The sequence below is a fragment of the Anolis sagrei genome, chromosome 1, assembly GCF_037176765.1.
Source record: "Anolis sagrei isolate rAnoSag1 chromosome 1, rAnoSag1.mat, whole genome shotgun sequence".
Taxonomy (NCBI): Eukaryota; Metazoa; Chordata; class Lepidosauria; order Squamata; family Dactyloidae; genus Anolis; species Anolis sagrei.
In genome coordinates, this window is record NC_090021.1 from 48,406,459 (window position 1) to 48,431,778 (window position 25,320).

Genomic DNA, 25,320 nt, shown 5'->3' on the forward strand with positions numbered 1-25,320 from the left:
AGGAAGGGTTAAGTGCTCACTGTGCTTGCTGCTCCAAATGCTCTGTCAGTCTTGGTGGATCTTTGCAATGGTAAACGTGAAAGCAAAATACACGAAGGCTCTGCCCTCTGCCTTTAGCATCCTTACAACTTCCCACATAACTCTTTAATCTGGATAAACCTTCTCTGCATTGGTGCTGAATGTGAAGTTATAAGAACCCCAAAACTCCTATCTAGCACATTTGAATGCCATGCAAATTGGGGAAAAGATGGGGGGTGTAGTCCAATTCGTCTAGAGCAGTGGTTCTCAATCTGTGGATCCCCAGGTGTTTTGGTCTTCAACTCCCAGAAATTCTAACAGCTGGTAAACTGGCAGGGATTTCTGGGAGTTGACGGCCGAAACACCTGGGGGCCCACAGATTGAGAACCACTGATTTAGAGGGTCAAGATACATTGATCATGAAAAAACAAAAAACACTCCCCAAGGCTTCTGCCAACAATTTCCCTTTTGGGTTGTTGTGACTTTTCCGGGTTGTATGGCCATGTTCCAGAAGCATTCTCTCCTGACGTGTCCTCCATATCTATGGCAGGCATCTTTAGAGGTTGATGACTCTGTTGGAAACTAGGCAAGTGAGGTTTATATATCTTTGGATAAACCTTCTCTGAATGTCCAAGGTGGGAGAAAGAACTCTTGTCTGCTTGATGCAAGTGGGAATGTTGCAATTGGCCACACTAATTAGTATGTATTTAATGGCCTTGGAGCTTTGAAGCCTGGCTTTCCAGAAATATATACACTTCACTTGCCTCGTTTCCAACAGACCCCTTAACCTCTGAGGATGCCTGCCATAGTTGTTGATGAAACGTCAGGAGATAATATTTCTGGAACATGGCCATACAGTCTGGAAAACTCACAGCAACCCAGTGATTCTGGCCACGAAAGCCTTCGACAACACAATTTTCCTTCTTTTAACCATTATCTGTCATGTGCGACAATCTGTAACAGGATTATTGCCTATCAGTTAAAGTATAACTCAGTTAACTCTAATACATTTTCAATGAAAGGACGCAGACAGCTGGCTGGTCTTTTAATGTGATTTTAATGTCTCCCAAAGAGAAGCAATCAGCTATTTAACAAGCATTAATTGCCGCACTGGCACTGTCGCAGAAGACAACAGAATGACAATGAGGTGCTTGGTCTAGGTTTTATTTTTTAATATTAAAAATACATAAATTGTCCTTTTGGAATCTCCAAAATGTATTACTGCCCAGAGCTACCAGCAGCCCTCATCTAATACTAATCCATCAGTAATGTACATATTTCCCCAAGAAATAACTCCTCAGGCTTTAGGTCTCACTCATGTTCTCCTGCTGATCAGAAAATAATTGCCCTGTGTGTGATATTGTTATCATTTACATCAGCTTGGCCTGGGAAAAAGAAACAGGTGGCTATTCACAGCATGGAGAGAAACTGTTCTGGTTACCATGTTCCTTCAAGTCAATTCCAATTTATGATGATCACCTCCTAGGGTTGGTGCTTTCTTTTTGTTTATTGCAAGATTTATTCAGAGGAGGTTTGGCATTGCCTTCATCTGATGAAATGTGGCTTGTCCAAGATCAGTTTCTGTGAACGAGCAGAGATTTGAATGGTCACCTCCAAGAATCTTAGTCCAAACTCAAACCGCTACATCACACTGGCTTTCATCACTTGCCTGTATCTGCTGATCAATTAAAGCAGTGGTTCTCAACCTGTGGGTCCCCAGGTGTTTTGGCCAGAAATCCCAGCCAGTTTACCAGCTGTTAGGATTTCTGGGAGTTGAAGGCCCAAACATTTGGGGACCCACAGGTTGAGAACCACATTCCAGGAGCCACATTCCCTTAGGGGAGGTGGAAGGGAAACATGCAGCCTTTCAGAAATGGTTGAACTGTAACACACAACAGCCTTAGTAAGTTTTGGCAGTGGTGAGGAATGCTGGGAGTTACAATCCAACAACCTTTGGAAGGCTGCACAATGCCCACCCTGGCCTTAGGGATAATCAGTTGTGAAGTGGATGCTGGAACACAGTAGTAGATTGGACCAGAACCGGAAGTAGCTGAGCCCACTGCATTTCTTTTCCTTTATCCAAGGGGAAGCTGTGAAAGAAATCGTTGAGACCTAAACGACAAGTTAGGAAATGACTTGTTTGGGTTTTTTTGTACTGTAGCTCCCAGAATCCAGTCAATATGCATGCTGCTATGCTGACTGGGGAGAATTCCAGGAAGATGTATTACAAAGAAGCAGTCTTCCCATCCCTCTGGTCTAAATGTGTGACATGTATGACATACCAACAGCTTCTGGAATTTGGTGAAGCAGTTGTCCATCCTAGGTTGAGAGGTACAACAACAAGGTCAAGTACAGAAAAAGGAAAATAAAGAACAGCTGTCAACCCTGTGCTTGTAATAAATTGTGTAGCATAATTGGTGAAAAGAAAGCCCTTTCTTTTTTTCTTTCTTTCTTTGATCCCATCAAGAACTAGGCAAACATTAGGAATGCTTTGTCTGATTTCTTCATTAGCTTGCATGGCAAACAAGAACTGAGTGCCTACAAGGAAAAGTCTCAAGGTGGTTGGCATAGACGACCCTGCCAAAACATAAAGATTGACCCCATAAATACCTATTCGGGTTGGATAGGTGAAGTGTAAAAACAGTGTAAAACAGGATTAAGAGGGTGTTTAAACATGAGCAGAGCCTTTTCCAACCACTTCTTGGCAAACCTTAGTGGCTAGATGTGCAACTGAATAGTAGTCACAGGAAGCAATCAGGCCTAGTAGATCAACGAAAGGTCCTGTGCTGGAATGAGCTTGGTAACTCAGTCTTTCTTCCCAAAGAACTTTCTGAAAACAGATTTGTTCTTTTGGCGGGGCGAGGCGCCTTGGCTACTCCCACCCAAGAGATCTTGGGATGTACCAGCAGTGGCTACGAAGGAATGGCAGCGAGGTCTGGAGGGAGCAGATGCTTGCTCTCCAATGTAAAGAGTGACTGAATAGCTGCTGCCAACGCCCAGGGGTTCTTTGGACACTGACAAAGGGGAAATCTTCTGGTATGTAGCTGAAAGAAAGAATGGGAATGAATTAAAAGTGAACTACTGCAGCAGTGCGAAAAGACAACAAGCAATAGTCATCCTTTTTAGGGGCACTGGCTCATTATTTTTATGACCGTCATACCCAGTCCAGTGCTCTTCAGAAGTGCTGCTCTACAAGCTCCATTGCCACAATTAAAGATGGTTGGAGTGATGTGACTTGTAAGTCCAAAACATTTAACATAATAATAACAACAACAGAGTAAAATAATAAATAACTTTGACTCAAGTATAAGCTGAGGGGGGCTTTTTCAGCCTAAAAAAGGGCTGAAAAACTTGGCTTATACTTGAGTAAATAGGCATACATCTGTGTATGAGTATTCTGAGAGGCAATATCTGATGGAAGTTCAGAGTGCTTGTACCTTGCCCCTGCGTATCTGCTACTACTCCACATCTAAGATATAATAAATACAACATTCAGATTGAAGTTCCAAATGGCTTGGAACCAGCTTATTTAAAGGCTCTTCTCCCACACTGTTTTCACATCACCTTCAGTTACAAAGGTCTTCCTATGTGGCTCAGCACCATTATAAAGTTTATTTCATGAGTACAGAGAAAAAACTCTTTTTATTGGAGCATCTTGAGAAAATCAGTTTCCTAGGAGATCACACTCACCTCTTCTATGTGCTTCCTGCCACCTTCTATTTTAAAAACTTCTTAGTTTTCACTACAAGTTCTTTTTATGCTTTAAATTTCTAAAATCATGTACACAGTTAATTTAACTTATTTACTGCCATGAGCGCTGCATTATAAAAGGGGAAAAGGGGATATGCATCTAATAAATAAATAATGAAACATGAAATAATTTCCAGGGCAGAGGGCATGGCCGCATAGCTCAGGGATTACGCATTGAATCTGGGTCTTTCCAATAAGCCACTTGGCTCTAAGCCATGGTTGCCTGAGGCACAGCATTCCACTATCCCTCATTCATAAAGCAGAAAACACAAAGCTGCTTTGTGCACAAAGAAAACCTAGAAAAGTTACTTTTTAAGACCATGGCAGGCCATGTAGCTGGGGATTCTAGGAGTTGCAGTCCAAAAAGATGATGTGCCCACATTCTATTTTGTCAAAACTTAGTTCTCAGAATAGAAACTTGCAAATGTCACACAGGAGCAATTATTATTTCTTTCATTGGGGAGACTGGATGACACATTTGGAGATAAATGACTGGATGATTACAAACATAGAAGAGACATGAGAAGGCATCTTAACATCTTTTTTACAAGTCTTCAAGAACCTCAACATTGTACCTGTAAATTTGAGGCCAAAGTGTGTTGCTGACCCCTAGTGGCAAAATCAAACAATGAACTTGTTACTTTGGGAAGAACCTTGAAAGGACACAGCCAGAAACGGAAAATAGCGTAATGATATCATGCTGGTCACACAACGGTCTGCACAGAAGGACATGAGTGTGTGTAGCTGGAAAAAGTCAAAGTGAATAAGCTTTAGACAGAGACTATAGGAGCTCAGAGAATTCTTGGAACAAACTGGAAAAGAACTAAGGGGCAGATGGGAGATCGATCTCCTTTGTCCTTTCCCAATTTCTACCTAGTAAAGTTCTCCTTCTCAGTCATTAATTACATACCAGATGTAAATGAGTACCGCCTCTTGTTTGCCACTAGCCCACAGTCCTCCTCTTCCTGGCAAAAGTTAGGCTCTTTTGACTTTGCAGATTCTGTTGGGGAGCATGGCCTCAGGCTGTGGTCTGTAGTATACCCGGCAGATCTGTGAACATTTCCTGGGAGGAGAGAGTGACTGAATTAGCAATGTGGGAGCCCTCGGTGGCACAGTGGGTTAATGTGCTGACTTGCTGAACTTGATGACCGAAAGCTCACAGGTTCAAATCCAGGGAGTGGCGTGAGCTCCCACTGTTAGGCCCAGCTTCTGCCAACCTAGCAGTTTAAAAACATGCAAACGTGAGTAGATCAATAGGTACCGCTCTGGAGGGAAGGTTATTTATTTATTTCAAACATTTTTATCCTACCCTTCTCAACCCCTGGGGGGACTCAGGGCGGCTTCCAATTGGCAATAATTCGATACCGCATAATAAAATACAAAACAGCAATAATTATAATAGTTAAAAGGTTAAAAACATGAAGTCATAGAACATTAAAGCAATATAGTTACAGTCCACTGAGCTATTACCAGTCTGGTGGCCATTTATCTAGCCATATACTATGATTGAGTACTCCATTTAACTTATCCATAATCCATTTCCAAGCCATTGTCAACATTGTCAACTGTCATTTCCACCTAATTACCTGAAGGCCTGGTCCCACATCCAAGTTTTACCTTCTTTCTAAGGTAAGGAGGGATGATGATGACCTAATTTCCCCAGGAAGTGAATGCCACAGGCGGGGGGGGGGGCACCACCAAGAAGGCCCTGTCCCTTGTTCCCGTCAAACATATTTGAGACAGAGGTGGGGCTGAGAGCAGGGCCTCCCTGGAAGATCTTAAACTCCAAGGTGGGACATAGGAGATACGTTTGGACAGGTACGCTGGACCAGAGCAGTATAGGGTAACAGCGTTCCATGCAGTCATGCCAGCCACATGACCTTGGAGGTGCCTACGGACAATGCTGGCTCTTTGGCTTAGAAATGGAGATGAGCACCAAGCCACAGAGTTGGACACGAATGGACTTAATGTCAGGGAATACCTTTACCTTTACCTTTACAGTGGCTGGGCAAAAAACTCCTAAGGAGATCAGTATGTGAAGATCATTATGGATGAAAAAAACAACAACGCAGATCCTGGAAATGTTGCTATTATTATGGTATTTATTACAACTACATGATGGCAACTAAAAACACTTTCTCAAGGGAAACTCTCAGAGTGGCTTGATTCAGGGTTATGAGGACCAGTGGCAGACTGCAGGAAAGGAAGCAGTGAACAGACTCTTCTGCCCTGAGTGTCTGAGGAAGTACTTGCTATGGTTAATGTAGGAGATGACGGAAAAGTACCAATTCCTAACTAGCACTGATGTCCATGCTGTAAATTCATTTAAACTAAGTCCGGAAAGGCTTGGGAAAAGACAGTAAGCTTTCTGATTCTTGACTGCTTATAGTCAAGGTGCTTCTTGTGTCTGCATTATCAAAATGTCCTTGTTTTACCAGATCAATCACAGTAGGTACAGTGGGTTAAACCACTGAGCTGCTAAACTTGTTGACTGAAAGGTCACAGGTTTGAATCCGAGGAGTGGTGTGAGCTCCTGCTGTCAGCCACAGCTTCTGCCAACCTAGCAGTTCGAAAACATGCAAATGTGAGTAGATCAATAGGTACCGCTTTGGTGGGAAGGTAAAGGTGCTCCATGCAGTCATGCTGGCCACATGACCTTGAAGGTGTCTACAGACAACACCGGCTCTTTGGCTTAGAAATGGAATTGAGCACCAACCCCCAGAGTCAGACACAACTGAACTTAATGTCAGGGGAAAACCTTTACCTTTACCTTACAGTTGCCCGGACATTGTTTGGGTTGGACACTAGAAAGTAGTGGTGTGAATTAATCATTGCATCCTTCCAAGAAACCCACTAAGCAGGGATGAAACTGGGAAGGGATACTATCAATAATTTTGCAAAACAAAAACATGTGATATTTCTCTTCTTGGGCATTGTCTTAGGTTTATTCATTTATATGCCAGCATTTACACTAGACAACAAAAGCACAACTTCTTCCTGATTCCCCTTACAAACAGTCCCATTGTTCCAACAGACCTCACTACCACTGAGGATGCTTGCCATAGATGCAGGTAAAATGTCAGGAGAGAATGCCTCCAGAACATGGCCATATAGCCTGAAAAAACCTACAACAACCCAGTGATTCCGGCCATGAAAGCCTTCGACAATACATTAGTCCCATTGTTCTTCAGTTCAAACATCTCCATGGTCTGACTACAAAGCAAATTAGGAGGGCTATTCTTTCTTCATAAATGGAGCATGCATCCAAAGGCACCAACATCCTAGTAAGTGTTGGGAGACCACGGGCTTTGGAGTCTCTTCCAACTCTGTGATTCTATGACAAAAAGCACCTCCATAATCAGAAGCAGTATGTTCTGGTGTGTATGAGTTGTTGGGGGATACAGCTGCACTCAAGTCCAGTTCATGGGCTTCTTGTAAGCAACTTGTTGGTCATGGTGTGAACAAGAACCTGGACTAGAAAAAAGCCTTTCAGTATAACCAAATATGGCTCTTCTTATGCTCTTACATAGCCTTGCAATTTCCCCAGTACTTCTAGGAGTTGGAAGAGATCCCACAGCTAAAGGAGCTGCCAAAATGTGCAATACATTTGCAGACCTTTCTCTTGTGGCAGGCCTTAATCATGACCTTTACACCCTCACCTTGTGTTCAGTCTTTGTCCTGTGTATTTTAATATATGTATTTTGTAGATGTGTATTTTGTAAAATGTTTATGATGATTATGTGTTTTAAAGAAGAAAGATTTTAAGACTGTCAGGGGTTGCTGTGATTTTATATGCTTTTATGGTATTAACCTGAATTGTTTTTAATATTAATGAGGTTTAATACTGTTTTAATATTTGTATATTTTAAGTTGCATTATAATGCTTTTTATCATGAGCCGCTTTGTATATCCATATGGAGAGAAAAAGCGGGATATAAATAAACATAATAAATACATAAATAAATTCAATTAAGAGGGAAGAGGAGGCCCCGGTGGCGCAGCAGGTTAAACCACTGAGCTGCTAAACTTGTTGACCAAAAGGTCAGTGGTTCAAATCCAGGGAGCAGGGTGAGCTCCCACTTTAGCCCCAGCTTCTGCCAACCTAGCAGTTCGAAAACATGCAAATGTGAGTAAATCAATAGGTACCACTTCGATGGGAAGGTAACGGCGCTCCATGTAGTCATGCCGGCCATGTGACCTTGGAGGTGTCTACAGACAACGCCGCTCTTCGTCTTAGAAATGGAGATGAGCACCACGCCCCAGAGACTATACTTAATGTCAAGGGGAAACCTTTATCTTTACTTTTAAGAGGGAATAAGACATGGGAAAGGCTTGGGATTCTTCCTTTCTGCATTATCCTTGGCAACAGCATGTATTATTTTGTTATTGTTTGCATTTTATTTGATGTTATTATTTTTTCTGTATGTATTTTACTTTGCTTTATTGTAATTGTTGGACTTGGCCTCATGTTAGCCGCCCCAAGTCCCCTTGGGGAGATGGTGGTGGGGTATAAATAAAGTTTGTTATTATTATTCAGGAAAAACAGTGTACTCCACATGGAGGGCACTTTAGTTGAAGAGATACCAGGACACTGCTGATGAAGATCAAACCTGCCTGATGAGGCTCTGAATTTGACAAACTCACCTGTCTCTGATGCTGCTGGATCCTCCTGGGCACCGTAAGGCAACTGCATTTTAACCCTTGACCTTGGCAGCAGCACAGCATCTTGGTTCTTGCTTGCAAAGGGAGGCTGAAGACCCAAGAAGTGGGAAACACCTCTACCAGGAATCACACTGGAAACAATGGCAGCAATGGAAAACAGTTGGGTGCCAATCCCCACTCGCACAGGGCTATACTGACAATCTCTGGTAAAATTTATTTATCTCCCACAAACATAAGACAAGAGTCCTGGATGTAATTGATCAACCAGTAAAGCAATGCAAAACATGTGTCCCATAAGTCATTTATGACCTTTAGGACTTCCTTAACAGATCAACAAGCTACATCTGAGACAAGTTACTTCAACCTGTGAAGCAGCTGCATGGAGCTGAAACTTCTGTACTAGGACTTATTCCTAAGTAGACTGAGCTATGCTTTGAATCTGTGGTTGAAAAATGATCAAATTGGTAAGGATTAATGCCTTTGCCTTGGCCTCTATACCAGTGTGTGTAAAAACGTGTTTATGAGTGGCTCCTGAGCCAAAAAAGATTCCCAGTCATTCCGAATGGCTTGTACAGCTGAATTTTTTTGAACAATTGAATATTACTGGAATGTGACTGAGAGAACTGCCATCACTAATAAGGCAAAGGCCAAAGAAGACAGGCAGAAAGAACAAATAGTGGCTTAAACTCAAAAATGTCTTAATTCATCTCCAAATATTAAATCTTCTGCAAAAAAAAAGTATGAAAAAGTAGCACTGAAAAATGTGAATGCCTATCTAACTCTGGTTTTAAATTTAGACAGAAAGTTCTAGAACATGGTTTAATTTAGAATACTGGGCAAAATGGCACTGGATGACATATATAAATTGGTAATCTAAAGTGGTATTGAGAACCCAAAGTGACTTGTAATCCTGCTCCTAGCAAATCCATCTGCAGTGAAGTGTTACTAGCTATACTTACCTAACTGAGCAAGTTTTTTCTTGGGCAGCCTGGGAAGCTGAATGGAAATAATCCACATCAAGCACACCTTGGAAGAGAGGAAAGTACCCATTGAGAAATAGATTTTAAAAATATGCACAAAGTACTTTTCACATACAAACCTCTCTCTACCCAAAACAAAAAAATTGTATGACCTTTCAGAGCAACACAGTCAGATTACATTTTCACAACATCTGCTCTAAACAATATATTTAAATAATACATATATAATTTAGATATCTTTGTGGTGCATTCTACTTTGAACTTTATGAATATAACTAAAAAATAGCATTTGAAGAAGTTCAATATAACCCAAAGTTTTATATGTGAGCAGGAAAAAAGTATTTGTCATAGACCTTTTGACCACATTAAAAATTAAACTACAATCTCTTTCATGAAACTCTCAACTGCCCAGTACATTCCTATGTTTTCTCAGTGGTGGAGAATGGTATCTTTCAAGATGTTGGAATTCAACTTCTATCTACATCCACCTTAGTTAATACAGCCAATGGTGAGAGGTGACAAGACCTGAGATCCTATACCAGGGCTCCTCAAACTTTTTAAACAGAGGGCCAGGTCACAGCCCCTCAAACTGTTGGAGGGCCGGATTATAATTTGAAAAAAACATGAATGAATTCGTATGCACACTGCACATATCTAATTTGTAGTGCAAAAAACCCCACTTAAAAACAATGCAATAATTAAAATGAAGAACAATTTTTACAAATATAAACTTATTAGTATTTCAATGGGAAATGTGGGCCTGCTTTTGGCTGACGAGATAGGATAGTTGTAGTAGTAGTAGTAGTAGTAGTAATAGTAGTTGTTGTGTGCTTTCAAGTCATTTCAGACTTAGGTTGACTCTGAGCAAGGGCTGGGTAAATGATCTTGGAGGGCTGTATCCGGCCCTTGGACCTTACTTTGAGGACCCCTGTCCTATACCATGTGGACACACACACAGACACACACACACACACACACACACACACACCCCTGTTATATTAGAAAGATAAATCCCACTTTGGGAAATGTTGTGGGGAAACATTAGGAAATTACAGACTGGCCACATGAAGATCTCCAAATGCCTTATGTTTCTGATGGATAACCATATCTCTCTCCCCTGGATCTATCAATGGTCTAAATGGTTTCCTCTCAACAGTATATCTGCCTTACCTGAGTTTTGCTGCAGTTTTATAACCCACTCTTTCATGAGTGGCTCAGTTAGAGCTCTAAGGAGGTACTTGGAGCCATCTTTCATCCTACAAGGGTATAAAAGAAAATCAGCAGAAAGTAATTTGTTGCAGCGATTTGTTGCACTTTGTTGAGATAATGGACAGAGCAAGTTTCAAAGCCACATCAATCCGGAAACTAGGTGGTGGAATCTTTCAAAGATATAGCATCACTGGTTATGCTTTCAGGGGCTATCATTTCACCTACTGGCAAGTATGACTTCCTTGTCAGTGGATCTGAATCCACCCTGGGTTTTAGTTTGATCTTTAAGAAAACAAATAAAGATGCTGAAACTGTTTTGGGAATAGGGTTAAGCACCTTGGACAGTTCTTTAGGGCTCAGACTTCATACTTGAGAAAATGCAGTGTCACAGAAGCTAACAGATATTCTGCACTTCACTAAGTCTCTCCATTGTATAGCATGCATCCTGCAGGATTTATAGCAGTGGTTCCCAACTGTTTTTTGACCAGGGACCACTTGACCAGGGACCACTTTGACCAGGAACCACTCTCCAACATTAGTACCAAAAGGGTTACGAATCAGTTTTTGGTCAACGTTAGATTCGGTTTGATTATTTGGGGTTCTGATTCAGAAAACTGCATTGGATAGAGCACATCCGCTCTAGTTTCTGATACAGAATATATGCCATCAAGTCGATGCCATCTGCTCGCCTGCAAAAAACCATATTTATTAAGCCTCTGCACTATAAAAGGGATTCATGAGACCAGTTGCTCTCGTTGCAATGGTGTCGTAATAGTGAGGCTGTGGACCATATTTTAGTTTTTGCAGACCACTGGTGGTCCATAGACCACAGGTTGTGGACCATTGATTTATAGTAATAGTAGTAACAGGAGGAGAAGTATTTATTTATTTATTTATTTATTTAGACCATTTCTACCCCACTCTTTCACCCCTGAGGGGGTACTCAGGGCGGCTAACACAGACAACTATTCAATGCCAACAGTATCGAAACAACAATATAAAACAGCAATATAAAATCCATTACATAACAATTAAGCAGTGATATTAATTAAAATTAAAATTATATTAAAATTTAAAAAGTAGACTTCTTGCTTCCATGTGTTAGCTTTAAAGTGGTCAAAACTGTTTGAATCAATGAACTTGTTTAGAGATGGAAATTTGAGGGTACTCACTGCAGTGTGAAACAGTTGTCCTTTTTGGTATATTCTTTATCGAGGGTGCAAACAGCTCCAGAAATGTTTAGTGGGAAGGCCACTGCAGAGCTCTGCAGTACAAAGAAAAGTAAATTATGTAGTATCTGAAATGTTAAGGCCAGTTAGAAACACAAAATAATGTTTCCAGTGAACAAGTGTTTCTTTGGCCTGGAAGCATGGAGCAAACTGAAACTAGACGTAAACAAGGCAAAAGCTCTTTTTAAAAACCCCAATGGCTGGCCACCCAAAATGTGACTATCAATATCTGGAAATATGAGTCTTCAAGCTTATTGTTATGTTTCATCAGTTATGCTGCTCAGGGCAGAGCTTTCTTACTGGTATAGCTCATATTTTGCCAGAATCCGAAAAGTTACTTTTTGCAGTTTCTAAAATCTCCCAGCCAGCATAATCAGGCTGACCAATTCTGCATTTATAGTAAAAAAAAAAAAACAAAAAAAACTGTGATCAGTCTCTGAGCTTCAGAATATAGTTTTGGTAGCTACATATCTCTCTCTTGAGTAAGCATTATCATTCAGGAATGGTGGTGCTTTCTCTTTTTCTAATGTTTACCCCCTTTTCTTGCATTTTCTTCTTTAAATAATCTGTGGTAGGTTTGTTGGTTATAAGATTTGCCACTTAAGGATAGACATGCTTTTAAAACACAATTACAGCTTGCTTCTAATGACTGTATTGCATAACAGTGGTTATTTTCTTGTGTTTCAAGTTCTATGTTGGCAGAGAATACAGTAAAATGTGTAAGTAATGTACTATAAACCAACAGTTAAAATCAATTTCCATGAACAACATTTTCAAGTGCACATCCTCAATCATATGCATGCCCAATATTTTCCAGAAAAATCTTTGTATGAAGGATGATATTATGAACACAATGAAGATATGAATTGAAACAGGATGGAAATGGGCATAGGAGAGAAGCAGAACAAGCACGAAAGCTTCTGATAAAAGTCCTCCTACACTAATGGCTCTCACCTGTGGGTCCCCAGATGTTTTGGCCTACAACTCCCAGAAGTCCCAGCCAGTTTACCAGCTGTTAGGCTTTCTGGGAAGGCCAAAACATATGGGGACCCACAGAACCACTGTCCTACACTATAAATCTTTCCATTTCTTATTTCCCTTCTTCCCCTTTGATGTTAAATGGCTACCTTGAGGGTATCTTTCTTGTCTTGGTAAAAACACAAGGTTTGTCTCATCAGCACTGTATGGAATGAATTCCAGGACCGACAGTTTGCCTAGGAGAACAGAAGTAAAAAAGTCAGATCTTGAGAAAACCTTGGAAATTTTACTTTTTTGGAGTATAATTTCTAAAACCCCAGACATGATTCCTGCCAGTTGGAGTGCATTGGAAGCTGTATGCCCAAAAAGTATCTTCTCCACACTATGATCTGGAGTACATCAAAATTAAGATTTATTTGTAAGATATACATATATGTGTATGAAGTTCTCAATTTGCCTGTATTTGCCTTTGGATGGCTAACTAATAATTTCTTCACCTGCTTGGTGGATTGCTCTTCATTCAAGAATGACTCTTTACAGTGAGTTCCAACACCTCTTTCTTTGGATGATAAAGAAGAGCAATTCGCAATACTCTGAGATATTACCCAAGCACTTGGATACTGGGCTTCTGTGTAGAGTACAGCCTGCAAAATACAGCTTGCAAAATCACTCCTGCAGCTATGCATTTATCAGTCTCATAGAGCAGGACAAGTGTAGACAGTGTCTTCCAATTGGTTGTTCTGCACATCTCATCTAATCTGATGGAAGTTCTAAAGTAGAAGCCATTTCTCTAAAGTATAGGGCCATTTCTCTAGCTGAATGTGTCCCAACATGCAAAGGCTTGGAGTTTTCTTGATGTAATGCATAACTATGCCTTCTTTAATAGATTTTGAAAGCATGTCTGTGTTGCACTCCAGAGCAGGGAATCACCTCTGTACTTAACACACACTCCAGTTCAAGGTAAAATAGCAAAGCGGTTTATTGAAGAATATATATGAAAAGCTATTCAGCAAAATAATATAAAAAACCAAAGTCTGAATATCAGGAATAATCCACAGAATTCAAAGTACATGAGTAGCATCAAAAACCAGAAATACAAAAACAGAGTAAATCCAAAACATGAGATTCAGGAACACTCTTCAAAAACTTGGAAGCATGAAACATGAACAGAAGGAAACATGGAATTAGAAATCCCTTGACTTGACAGAAGTTCTATACTCAAACACCAGTGTTGCCTAGACTGGTGAAATAGTCTGCTGGTCTTGCTAATATAGACAGAAAATCATGCCTTCTCCCCTGGGAAACTGATAAGGACTTATTGGCTAATAGGCGTCTTGACCTTTGTAAACTCTCCTGAGAAGCTCTGTGTTGACAGAACGTAAATCTCCTATCTAACTGCTCGTTAGTCTATCCACCTGGACTTTCATTTTCATCCTCTGACCTCAGTTCTGTTTCTGACCTTGCTTCCCTAGTGAACTGCCTTTCTGGAATGTGGGCTTCAGACAGGGACTGCTCAATTTCTGAGCTTAAAACCTCTTGGCTCTTGTGCTGGCTTGCAAGCCCTGAATCCTCAGTATCATCAGGCTGACTAGAAAGCCCAGGATCCCCAATGAGATCAGGTACAGGCATGATCAAAGGCTGAACTACAACAGTCTGTGAAAGTCTAGTGTCTGTGGATTGAAAGATGCAAACATAACTTCTGTATTACTTACATGCATACAGAAGATTTAAAATAAATCTTCACTGTCCTGTACACATCTAAATTAAGCCGTTATTTCAAGCACTTGAGATGATTGGGGACAGAATGCAGGCACATGCAGCACTTGAGAAGTATTCAAGGTGGTAAAAATTTGATTTTTATTTAAGATGTTGAAGCTAGTGTGACTTTTTCCTCTGATAATAATTCCAATCACCGACATTGATGCTAATTCCAAAACCAAGCTAGTAGATGCTTTGCCACCAGAAAGTATCTGAAGAAGACAACTACTTTCTTTCCACCTTTTCAAACTTAGAACCAGGCTATATTGACAATGTGTCTTTTTTGGGGAAACTGATACTTGGAAGTAAAGGAAGACATAAAATCTATAATGCTTTGTCAGTTGGAAAGGCTTATACAAGCCTTGTAGTTTAGCCAAAGCTTGGTATCATGTGAATAAACATTGAGGTAGCTTTGGCTTTTGTGCTCTCCTTGTCTATTTGCATTTCAGTGCAAAGGAAAAGAGAGCAAATCTACCCATCATAATGCTGTGCAGACTTGACAATACCTTTTTGCCTCCTGCCTGTAACAAATGCTTCCTTTCCAGTGTCCCTTCCATCATCTGAAGCTCCAGTTTACTGGGATTCTGCTGCAAGTAGAAATACAATGGTGAGCAAACATGAACTGTGTCCTCCAGCAACAGAGTTCTACTTACTAAGATATTTTAGGATTGCTTTAAAAAAACTAAGCAAAGAAAGAATGATATGCTTCCAATAATCACATTTCCTTTTTAGTCTTCCCAAGTTAATAATGAATGCATTTCTTTTGGTGTGGCAAATCATTGTACTTGATGCTTGAACAAAATGTTCGAACAGCTTAATTTAATAAGCTTGCTGCTGACATCATATAGCTATTTCCTTGCTATTCGTTATGAGCCAAAGTTTTGATGTAATAAACCTTCAATCTAACATCTACTACCTTCATGGGGAAAGCAAGCCTTATCCCACAAAATCAAAACCTAGTAAATTTATTTTCAGTGCCAACTCCCTCATCCTTTCCCTTGTCGATTCAGGAGCCTTGCTGGAGGAGATGAAAACATACACAGCTTTTCAGAAGCAATGGCACAGCTTTCATTGTTTGTATTTCTGGTTCCCTATTTCTGATTTTACTCTAAAGCAGGCCTGCACAACCTGGGGCCCTCCAGGTGTTTGGGCCTCCAACTCCCAAAAACTTTACCCAGCTTGTTCAACTGTCAGGAATTCTGGGAGATGAAGTACAAAACACCTGGAGGGCTGTAAGTTGTGGGTTTCCTACAGGTAAGCAGTTGATTTGCACTATTTGTTCACAATATCTGTGAATATGTATGGAAAACAGTTAAAATTTGCCTTTTCAACCAGAGAAATCTGTTACAACAGAACTAAGGAAAATTACTCTTTGGACTATAGAATATGAGCCGCACACATGACCATTAACAGTGGAGGGTCAGGGATACTGAGAGAAACATTCCCAAGCTCTATTCTTATAATATGTTGCATCTCTCTACCTTGACAGACAATTATTCTGACCTTTCCAGTATTTCTGTCTCCGTCTTCAAGCTTTCGCTGTTCTAGCTGGCATGTGCTTTGTAGGGATCCTATGGATGAAGCTTCCACCCTCTCAGACGGCTCCTGGAAAAAAGGCCTGGGTGCCCAGTCACACTGACTTGGGCTATTTTTGCTGTCTAGTCCATTGCTGCTCCCTCTCCCTTCTTCCAAGCTCTGAAGCATTTGGGCAGGGGTAGGAAGCTTGAACTTGGCTACCAAGATGTTATCTGCTGATTTCAGTATGAGTTTCCCATTAGAATTGTCTGGGCTTTGGATCTTATCTGCCTTTTTCCCTGTGATGCTCTGGGTGCCTGTGTTTCTCTTCTGCTTCTCTAAGTTGCTCCATATGGCCTGCAGTTCCTCTTCCTCCTCTTCAAACAACTCATGGGCAGGAGGACACATCTCTAGGTTTTGTGACTTTGGCCTTTCAGTCACATTTCCTCTGCAAGTCAGGATGAGAGAACCTGGCTTTGATGATGCTGGGATGCTTTGCTGTTCGAATACGGACAACTTGGATGGAGATTTGATGGCCAGGGGTGGTAATGTGGGAGTAATTCTTACAAAGCTTTCCATGGAGCTCTGGATGTTTTCCTTCTCTGACATTTCATTTACTAAAGGGGTCTTTACTTGAGTTGTGTAAGAGGCCTTGCTTGAATGCTTAGTAGGAGAGGACTTCATTCTCATCCTGGATGCTTTTTGCTCAGTTGGGTCTTTTGCCTCTACGTGACTGGAGCTTCTGGTTGTACCCAATGAGGCAGCTAGCTTGTCCCACTCCCAGTCTATCTGCTCATGCAGTACACTGATGCGAGACAGCCGGATCTGCTTGAAATCCAGAAAGTCATCACCAGTGCTGCTGTGACTCTTAGGACTTGGTCTGTCTTCCCTACAAGGAGCCACAATGTGAGCTTTATGCCTGCTGTAGCTTGGATTGGCACTCATCTCTTCAAACCATGTACTACCCTTATCCTTACTGCGGGCACTTTGGTGTATCTCTGACTGCCCTTCTAGTCCCCTCTTTTGCAGGATGGTAATTTTCTCCTGAATCTTTGCCCCATCTGAGCTTCTTTGAGCCAACTGACAGTGATGGTTGGCACACTTCTTTTCTGCTAATCCCTCTTTGGTCACCTTGATGGTCTCCTGGACATTTCTGAGGGTAGTGGGGTCCTTGGGAAGCTGCAGATTCAATACGGAGCCCAGAGAAAGATGCTGGCATGTGTTCATCTTCTCTGTTTGTAACTGGGGGCTACTGAGGCCTCTTTTTTGTCCCAAGAGTACATGTCCTTCAGATGTCTCTCCTATTGAGTCACAATCACTGTCAATAGCCCGTACCAGTGGGTTGTGCACATAATGAGTCACATTTCTGAGGTTTCTTGGTGTCCGCAGGTATTGTGCCGTTCTCCTGTTCTTAGGGGGCCACGTGTTACTAGTACTCTGCTTCTTTTCTTGCCCAAGCTGAAGATCCTTTAGTTCTGTTCCCATGATCCCCTGCAAGGTTAGCAGTTGGGCATCTCCTGCTGCCCTCCCTTTGCCTTTTTGGTTCAGACTTTGCAAAAAGTAGCTGGAGCTAGCCTTGGTCAAAGTTTGGGTGGCTTTAGTAGTCCACCCTGGTCTAGGAAGTGGGGAAGAATAAGTTTGAGGGGGCATCTGGCTTATAGTTCGTGGCATGGAGACTGAGCTTTCATGGACGACATCTAAATCTTTCTCTTTCATCTGCAAATAAGTGCTCACCTGTGGAGAGGGGAAGCCACAATAAGAAACAATCTCAGAAGTTCTGAAATTTCACTTAAAAAACCTACTGTTCATGTACTTGCCCAGCTAGGCAGAATCTGAAAATTACAGTCAAACAAGGGAATCTTTTCAAACTATATTCTTCTAGATCATGGGAGTCTAAAATAACCTCTTCTGAATGGCATCACAGGAAACTTTCAGTCACACAACTCTTGCTTTATCAACATGCACTGATACATGCATTTTTCTGCTCAGTGCTGATCATCCATCAGAGAAGGCTTCTTTCATGCTTCATTACAATCATTACAGAGAACAATCCACAAAAGGGTTCAAGGATATTAGGATTACTCGACTCTGGTCCTGTGGAGAGACTAAGTCTGAATTACCAATTACGTTTTAGGACATTGGGATGCCTCAGTTCTGCTGCACACTCTACAGGAAGTGTTTGGTGGAGTGGAATTGCTAACTTGAATGGAGCACAAGTCACCTAACACTACTTCAGCATTGAGATACAATATGAAAATGTGGCTATGGAAACATTCTTACAGTGTCCTAGTGGAAGCTACATATTTAAAAGCCAAATTCCCTTCTTCCCAGATGCCAGGAAGGAGACGAGGGTAGAGTAAAACACTGTAGCAGGTTCTACTGTGCACTTTCATAAACAGATCACAGTATAAAAGGGATCATTCATGTGCAACAGCTGCAGGGGAGGCTTAGACATTTAACTCCACTGCTAGGGGTTGAGATTGCATTGCCTTCATGAATGGCAGATGGTTTCCTAGATGAATTTCACTTTATCCCCAGAAACCCTCTTCTATTCGCAAGCTCTACAGCTGCCTTATCTTCAGCCCACATGGCTGGACACATCTTGAGTGACTTGTTTTGGAGAGCTGTCTCTGGAACATGATTCGGCCACCAATCTCCCACCTCCAGCAGCTGCAGTTCACAGAACCCCCAGGCTTTTCTATGCCCTTTAAAAATGACAATAGTTACTGTAAGAGCCTCAGAAAACAGGTACATTACCCTTCCTTCTACTAGCCTTATATCTTAGCTTCCAAACTAGCACCTGCCAGAAAAACATTTTAATAAAGGAAACTAGTTGGCCCTGTCCTTTAATGTAAATCAAAAGGCAGAATACCTCAAGCTCATTTCTCTGTCAAATTTTGTATCCATTTTGTGATGGGATCAGAAAGAGAATGATGTTTTGTATGATACTGTTCCATATTTCACTGTGCTGGTTATAGGTTTAAATCTAGGTTTGTTAGGCTGGGTAGGAAGCACTGCCCCTGGGCTCTTAACAATTGTTTGAAATAGTGAATTTGCAAAGATATGGATTCTCCCAGAATGGAAATACTATGACATGGAAACAGGCTGAAATTTCCCCATCTAGGCTATTACAAGAGGCATGGATTATCATTTTGATTTGATATTGTCAACCCTTTAGAGCAGGCATGGGCAAACTTCGGCCCTCCAGATGTTTTGGATTTCAACTTCCACAAGTTGGCTGTTAGGAATTGTGGGAGTTGAAACCAAAACACCTGGAGGGCCAAAGTTTGCCTATGCCAGCTTTAGAGAATTCACAAAATATTCAAAGTACTAAAGAAGGACTTTCCTTTGGACAGCTCTTCATGAGTTCAGGCACAATATGCAATGCACATCTAACTCATCCATGCCTTCTTAAACTGTGCAGACATGGAGATGAGATTAAAAACACCTGCTAGTCCTCTAAAACCTGGGAAATTGGCTGTGTGGTGGAACTTCTTTTGGAGTGAGGCTGTGATCGATTAGTCAAGGGTTCCTTGCATCATGCAGCCAAACCATCTAGCATGCACTCCACTCCACTCCTGTAGCATGTTTACCTCTTCTGCATGCTGGCGTGGCAGCCTTTTCTTTCTCTTTAAACTACCTAAAAATCCCTGACAACGTTTCCAGAAAGTTTTACAGGTTGAAGGTTTAGTTTCAGGGTGCTGGTTTTCAAGAGAAAAAGAAAAAAAGCGAATAAGACAGAAAAAGATGGATGTGAGAAAGGTGTCAGTACAAGTCACTCTCTCTCCCAGCCTCAGAAAAAGGCAAGGACCTTTTGAACAAATCTTGCAAAGAAAAGATAGGCAGGAACACAACAACAACAAACCTGACATATAAAAGATGTGCTAGTTAGAAATACACTATGCAGCTGTTTATGGAAAAAGCAATGATGTTTCTGGGCTCTTTGCTCCCGAGTAACCATGAACATCCTATTACCCAGTTAGAAACGACTCACTGGTCATCCTTAGCCAGAATCATGCAGCCAGACCATGATTAGCCCTTGTATCATTTTAATGAAAGGCAATGACAGGTGGGTTTTCAAATGTCATTGGACTGAAACTCACATCTTTGCTAGTTATATGTGTTCAGCTCCAACAGTATCTGAAGGTACTCAAGCCCAACTGCTCTATTAGAAAATCTGGCCTTTTATTCTGCTTGGGCAAGAGTAGATATCTTTTGGTACTCAGATGCTCTCAACTGCAATTCCCATCCACCCCAACCAGAATGGCCTAATAGTCAGAGATGACAGAGATGACGAGCGGTTCCCAACCTGTGGTCCATGGACTACCAGTGGTCCGCAATAACTAAAATATGATCCACGGCCTCACCGTTACTACACCATTGAAACAAGACTGGTCTTGCAAAACTCTCTAATAGTGCCCAGGCTTATTAAATATGGTTTTCCATGGGCAAGCAGATGGCAACTACTGTATCAGAAACTAGAGCTATCCAGTGCAATTTTCTGCATCAGCACCCCAAATAATCACACTGAATCTAAAGTTGACCAAAAACTGATTTGTAACCCTTTTGGTACTAATGTTGGAGCGTGGTCCCTGTTCAAGTGGTCCCTGCTCAAAAAAAGGTTGGAAACCACTGGTATATAGCAAGACCCCATAACTGCCAGAGCAGTATTGACAGTTTCACTTAACCTGTCTTTTACCTTGTGCAAGGCCTCTTGTCCCAGTGTTGGTGATATTCTAGACTCGTTTCCTGGAGCTTCTTTCTCCCCCTTCTTCCCAATGCTCAAGATCAAGTTTACTGTGCCTCCCAGGCTGCTGGGGCCTGGTGATGGTACCAGCAATACTGGTGTCTCTGAAGCTTCAAGGATCAGAGTCTTCTTGGGGATGACTATTTCAGCAGGAACATGATTTTCCAATTCCTTCAAGCTCTGTTTCTGCATTGGAATGACATCTATGGTAGATAGGATTGCAGAACTCTCTTCTCTCTCATAGTTCTGTGCTGCAGAACCATTATTTAGTGAGCATGGGGTGAGTAGAGGACTTTCAGCCACACGTATGTTCAAAGTATCATCTGCCCCTGATACACAGGTTTCAGAGGCCACTTTAATCTGTAAGATTAAAAAATGTAGTAAATAATAAAGTTGCAGCAATAATGAATTTCTTCCTTGAGTTTAGGATTTCCTTTTATTTTTTCTAGGCCATAATCTCCCTCACATAAGGAATGATTCAAAACCATTGAAAATTCATACTATGTAGTCACATCGATCGGTGTTTAGAGCAGCTATTCTATCAAAGCTTGTTGCCTGATGACACAACTACTAACTTTGCCACTGTTCCATTCTGGCCCTCATCCTGTGTCAACATAACATCAGCAAAGGAACAACGCAGACAAAGAAGATAAGTTAGTAGCCAATGAACCAAGGTGGACTCTGTGATTTTGTTGGACCTTCTGGCAGAGATGGAAGGTCTCCTGATTAGTCAAAAAGCAGATCACAGAATGGAACCCCAATTTATGTTGAATATGGCTACACGTCTTTGAAAATTCCGTTAGGGTGTATTCCTTAAGACCTGTAACTGTATGGGCACGTTTTGGCATGTGTTTGCACAGTGAAAGCTACTGCACCAACTGTCCTGCCTGTGCAGATGTCAAATCTCATCATAGTACCTCATGCCTTAATTATATCCTTTGGGACTACTGTAATATTCTGTATGTGGAGCTGATTTTGAAAAGAGTTCAGATGCTGGCCAGGCTGTTGACAAAGCTCAATTATACATGAGTGCCAACGGCCTCACTGGTTAATTTCTAGGCAAAATTCAAAGCATTAGTTATGACCTTTAAAGTTCGGTGGAGTCTGGAAAAATGCTGTTTGGAGAGTCCTGCTATGTATAAATCTGTCAAGTTTACACTGGTCACTCAAAAGGAATACTTGAGTCTACAAGACATGGAGCCAACTCAACCGTGGGAAAAACTTGAGAATAGCTTTCAAATGAGAACTTTCAGAATCCTTGAGACAGTTAAATCTGGAAGTTATAATAATAATAAAAAAACAGTTTCCAGCTTTTTTGTCCTGATCTATTCTGTTTCTTTGCATTGGATTTTACAAAGTCCGGCAAATGGGGCTGCTTGCTAGTTCCAGTTCTTATAAAACTACACAACAACTGAATACTAACCTGACATACCTGGGTTTTATTAGGAATACCATCCTGAGACTCTTGGACCTTCTTTTTGTTGTCAGCATCCTTCTGAGAACTCTGTGCTTGCCACCGAACCATCACCCATCCCAGCATACTTTGCAGCTCCTCCAATCGTTCCCTGATCTGAAGGCAGAACAAATATAAGAAACAAAAAGAGGCAGCAATGCCACTTTAATTTTTTTTGGTAAAATTCTCCCCCCCCCCCCCCCTTTAAATATGAGCTTCAGACTCATTGACAAATTCACATTTGGAAGCATTTATTTATTTATAAATATCCATTTTCTACCTTTTCTTCCAAGGAGAACAATGCAGCATTTGTGGTTGTCCCACAGCTCTCTCACTAATTTATGCTTGCCAAATGTTGGAAATGCAACAATGCTTAGCACTGTAGAGTGAAAAATGCCTCACAGTGGACAATAGTAATAGTTATAGTATCTTGCCTTTATGTCTGTTAATCCTGACACCTCTGTGATGTAAACTAATACTCTTAGAGATGTTTCTCCACCTCTTCTGCTTCCCTTAAGTCAGTATTTCTCAACCTGGGGGTCAGGACCCTTGGGTGGTTTGTGAGGGGGTTTCAGAGGGGTCATGAAAGACCATCAGAAAACACAGTTTTTTCTGTTGGTCATGGGGGTTCTGTGTGGGAAGTTTGTCCCAATTCTAGCGTTGGTGGGGTTCAGAATGCTTTTTGATTTTAGGTGAACTACAAATCCCACAAACTATAATTCTCAAATGTCAAGGTCTATTTTCCCCAAACTCCACCAGTGTTCACATTTGGGCATATTGAGTATTCGAGCCAGTTTGGTCCAGATCCATCATTGTTTGAATCCACAGTGCTCTCTGGATGTAGGTGAACTACTACTCCAAAACCCAAGGTCAATGCCCACCAAACCATTCAGTATTTTCTGTTGGTCCTGGGAGTTCTGTGTGCCAAGTTTGGTTCAATTCCACCATTGGTGGAGTTCAGAATGCACTTTGATTGTAGGTGAACTATAAATCTCAGCAACTACAACTCCCAAATGACAAAAATCAATCCCCTCAACCCCACCAATATTCAAATTTGGGTGTATCGGGTATTTGTGCCAAATTTGGTCCAGTGAATGAAAATACATCCTGCATATCAGATATTTACATTACGATTCATAACAGTAGCAAACTTGCAGTTATGAAGTAGCAACTAAAATAATGTTATGGTTGGGGTTCAGCACAACATGAGGAACTGTAGTACGATGTTGCGGCATTAGGAAGATTGAGAAACACTGCACTACGCCCAGGCCCGTAGCCAGGATTTCATTTCGGGGGGGGGGGGGCTGAATTTTTTTCAGGGGGGGTTGGGGGGGGCTGAGTTGGGGGGGGCTGAGTCTGAGTGAAAGAGGGTCTACCCTAGCAAACCTTTTGTATCATTACCCCAATACCCCCATGCATATGGGATATATTGAGTATGGTGATTAGATCATGATATGAATAAACATAACAGTTTAAATAATGCACCAGTAAGGCCTTTTCACGAACCACCATGAGAATTTCGGAGGGGGGGGGGGCTGAAGCCCCCCAAGCCCCCCCCCCCCCGGCTACATGCCTGACTACGCCAAACACTCATTTAAATTACATTGGTTCTCTAGGTCAATAGAATCAATGGTGTTCAGGACTGAACATATCATAGCATTTAATGCTAAAAAATCTAATCCTTCCATGCCATTCCAATTCCTGTTGGCCAGAAGCCTCTTTCCTTTCCCCTTCAGGGTGGTTTGTGAGGGGGTTTCAGAGGGGTCATGAAAGACCATCAGAAAACACAGTTTTTTCTGTTGGTCATGGGGGTTCTGTGTGGGAAGTTTGTCCCAATTCTAGCGTTGGTGGGGTTCAGAATGCTTTTTGATTTTAGGTGAACTACAAATCCCACAAACTATAATTCTCAAATGTCAAGGTCTATTTTCCCCAAACTCCACCAGTGTTCACATTTGGGCATATTGAGTATTCGAGCCAGTTTGGTCCAGATCCATCATTGTTTGAATCCACAGTGCTCTCTGGATGTAGGTGAACTACTACTCCAAAACCCAAGGTCAATGCCCACCAAACCCTTCCAGTATTTTCTGTTGGTCATGGGAGTTCAGTGTGCCAAGTTTGGTTCAATTCCAACGTTGGTGGAGTTTAGAATGAACTATAAATCCCAGCAACTACAACTCCCAAATGACAAAATCAACCCCCCCCCCCCATGCCCACCAGTATTCAAATTTGGGCGTATCGGGTATTTGTGCCAAATTTGGTCCAGTGAATGAAAATACATCCTGTGTACCAGATATTTACATTATGATTCATAACAGTAGCAAAATTACAGTTATGAACTAGCAATGAAAATCATTTTATGATTGGGGGGTCACCACAACATGAGGACCTGTATTAAGGGGTCGCAGCATTAGGAAGCTTGAGAACCACTGGCTTAAGTGCACTCTTGACTTTCCAAGATCTAGTTAGAATAGATCACAACACTGAATTACCACCCCTTCTTAGAATAGCATTTCTATAACCAAGCTAAGTTTCTTTTCCCAAACCACTGGCAGGTTTGCTCCTTAAATCAACACCTTTAACTGCTGCATGCTCTCTAAAAACAATAAGGTAATTTGGCCGAGAGACTTTGAGTTGTCCAAGATTAGCTTTATGTTCAAGAGGGGGTTTGTACTGCTGAACGTTAATTTAACTCACTAAAAACTATACCACACTGTCTGTCCTTTTAGAAATAGAATTTCTTTATCATCTTACCTCACAGACAAGGAATGGGAAGTTCACAGATTTGCAGCCACTGAACTTATGACATTGAACATTTTATTTTCCTTTTCCATCACCTTAGCAGTAACTACATTAATGAAAAACTAATGCAGAAATCCACTCTCTATGCCAGGACTGACAAACAGACAATTCAGGAATTGCATTAGGCCAACAAAGCTATTTTGTTGAGCCCCAGGGAATCCTAAGCATAATATTTTCATGTTGGGAGTATTTGAGATATTGCACACTTCAATATTACAGCTC

General features: G+C 41.4%; 1 protein-coding gene across 5 annotated transcripts in view; it reads right to left on the reverse strand.

The window, feature by feature from the left end:
• Positions 1–1,056: 1,056 nt before the first annotated feature.
• The window catches only part of LOC132761301 (spectrin beta chain, non-erythrocytic 1-like), a 67,744-nt gene continuing 43,480 nt past the window's right edge, over positions 1,057–25,320 (reverse strand). For 2 of the 5 annotated variants that reach the window (XM_067464284.1, XM_060754051.2), the window contains 12 exons: positions 22,270–22,416; positions 20,799–21,206; positions 19,693–19,800; positions 16,088–17,833; positions 15,091–15,171; positions 12,976–13,062; positions 11,792–11,883; positions 10,581–10,666; positions 9,390–9,456; positions 8,413–8,561; positions 4,679–4,831; positions 1,057–3,062 (listed from right to left, as the gene is read on the reverse strand). In XM_067464284.1, the coding sequence (XP_067320385.1) occupies positions 2,824–3,062; positions 4,679–4,831; positions 8,413–8,561; positions 9,390–9,456; positions 10,581–10,666; positions 11,792–11,883; positions 12,976–13,062; positions 15,091–15,171; positions 16,088–17,833; positions 19,693–19,800; positions 20,799–21,206; positions 22,270–22,416 (3,363 nt within the window). In that variant the 3' untranslated portion in view covers positions 1,057–2,823. The remainder of the gene's footprint in view (positions 3,063–4,678; positions 4,832–8,412; positions 8,562–9,389; positions 9,457–10,580; positions 10,667–11,791; positions 11,884–12,975; positions 13,063–15,090; positions 15,172–16,087; positions 17,834–19,692; positions 19,801–20,798; positions 21,207–22,269; positions 22,417–25,320) is intronic. The other 3 variants (XM_060754053.2, XM_060754052.2, XM_067464285.1) reach the window with 3 other exon arrangements.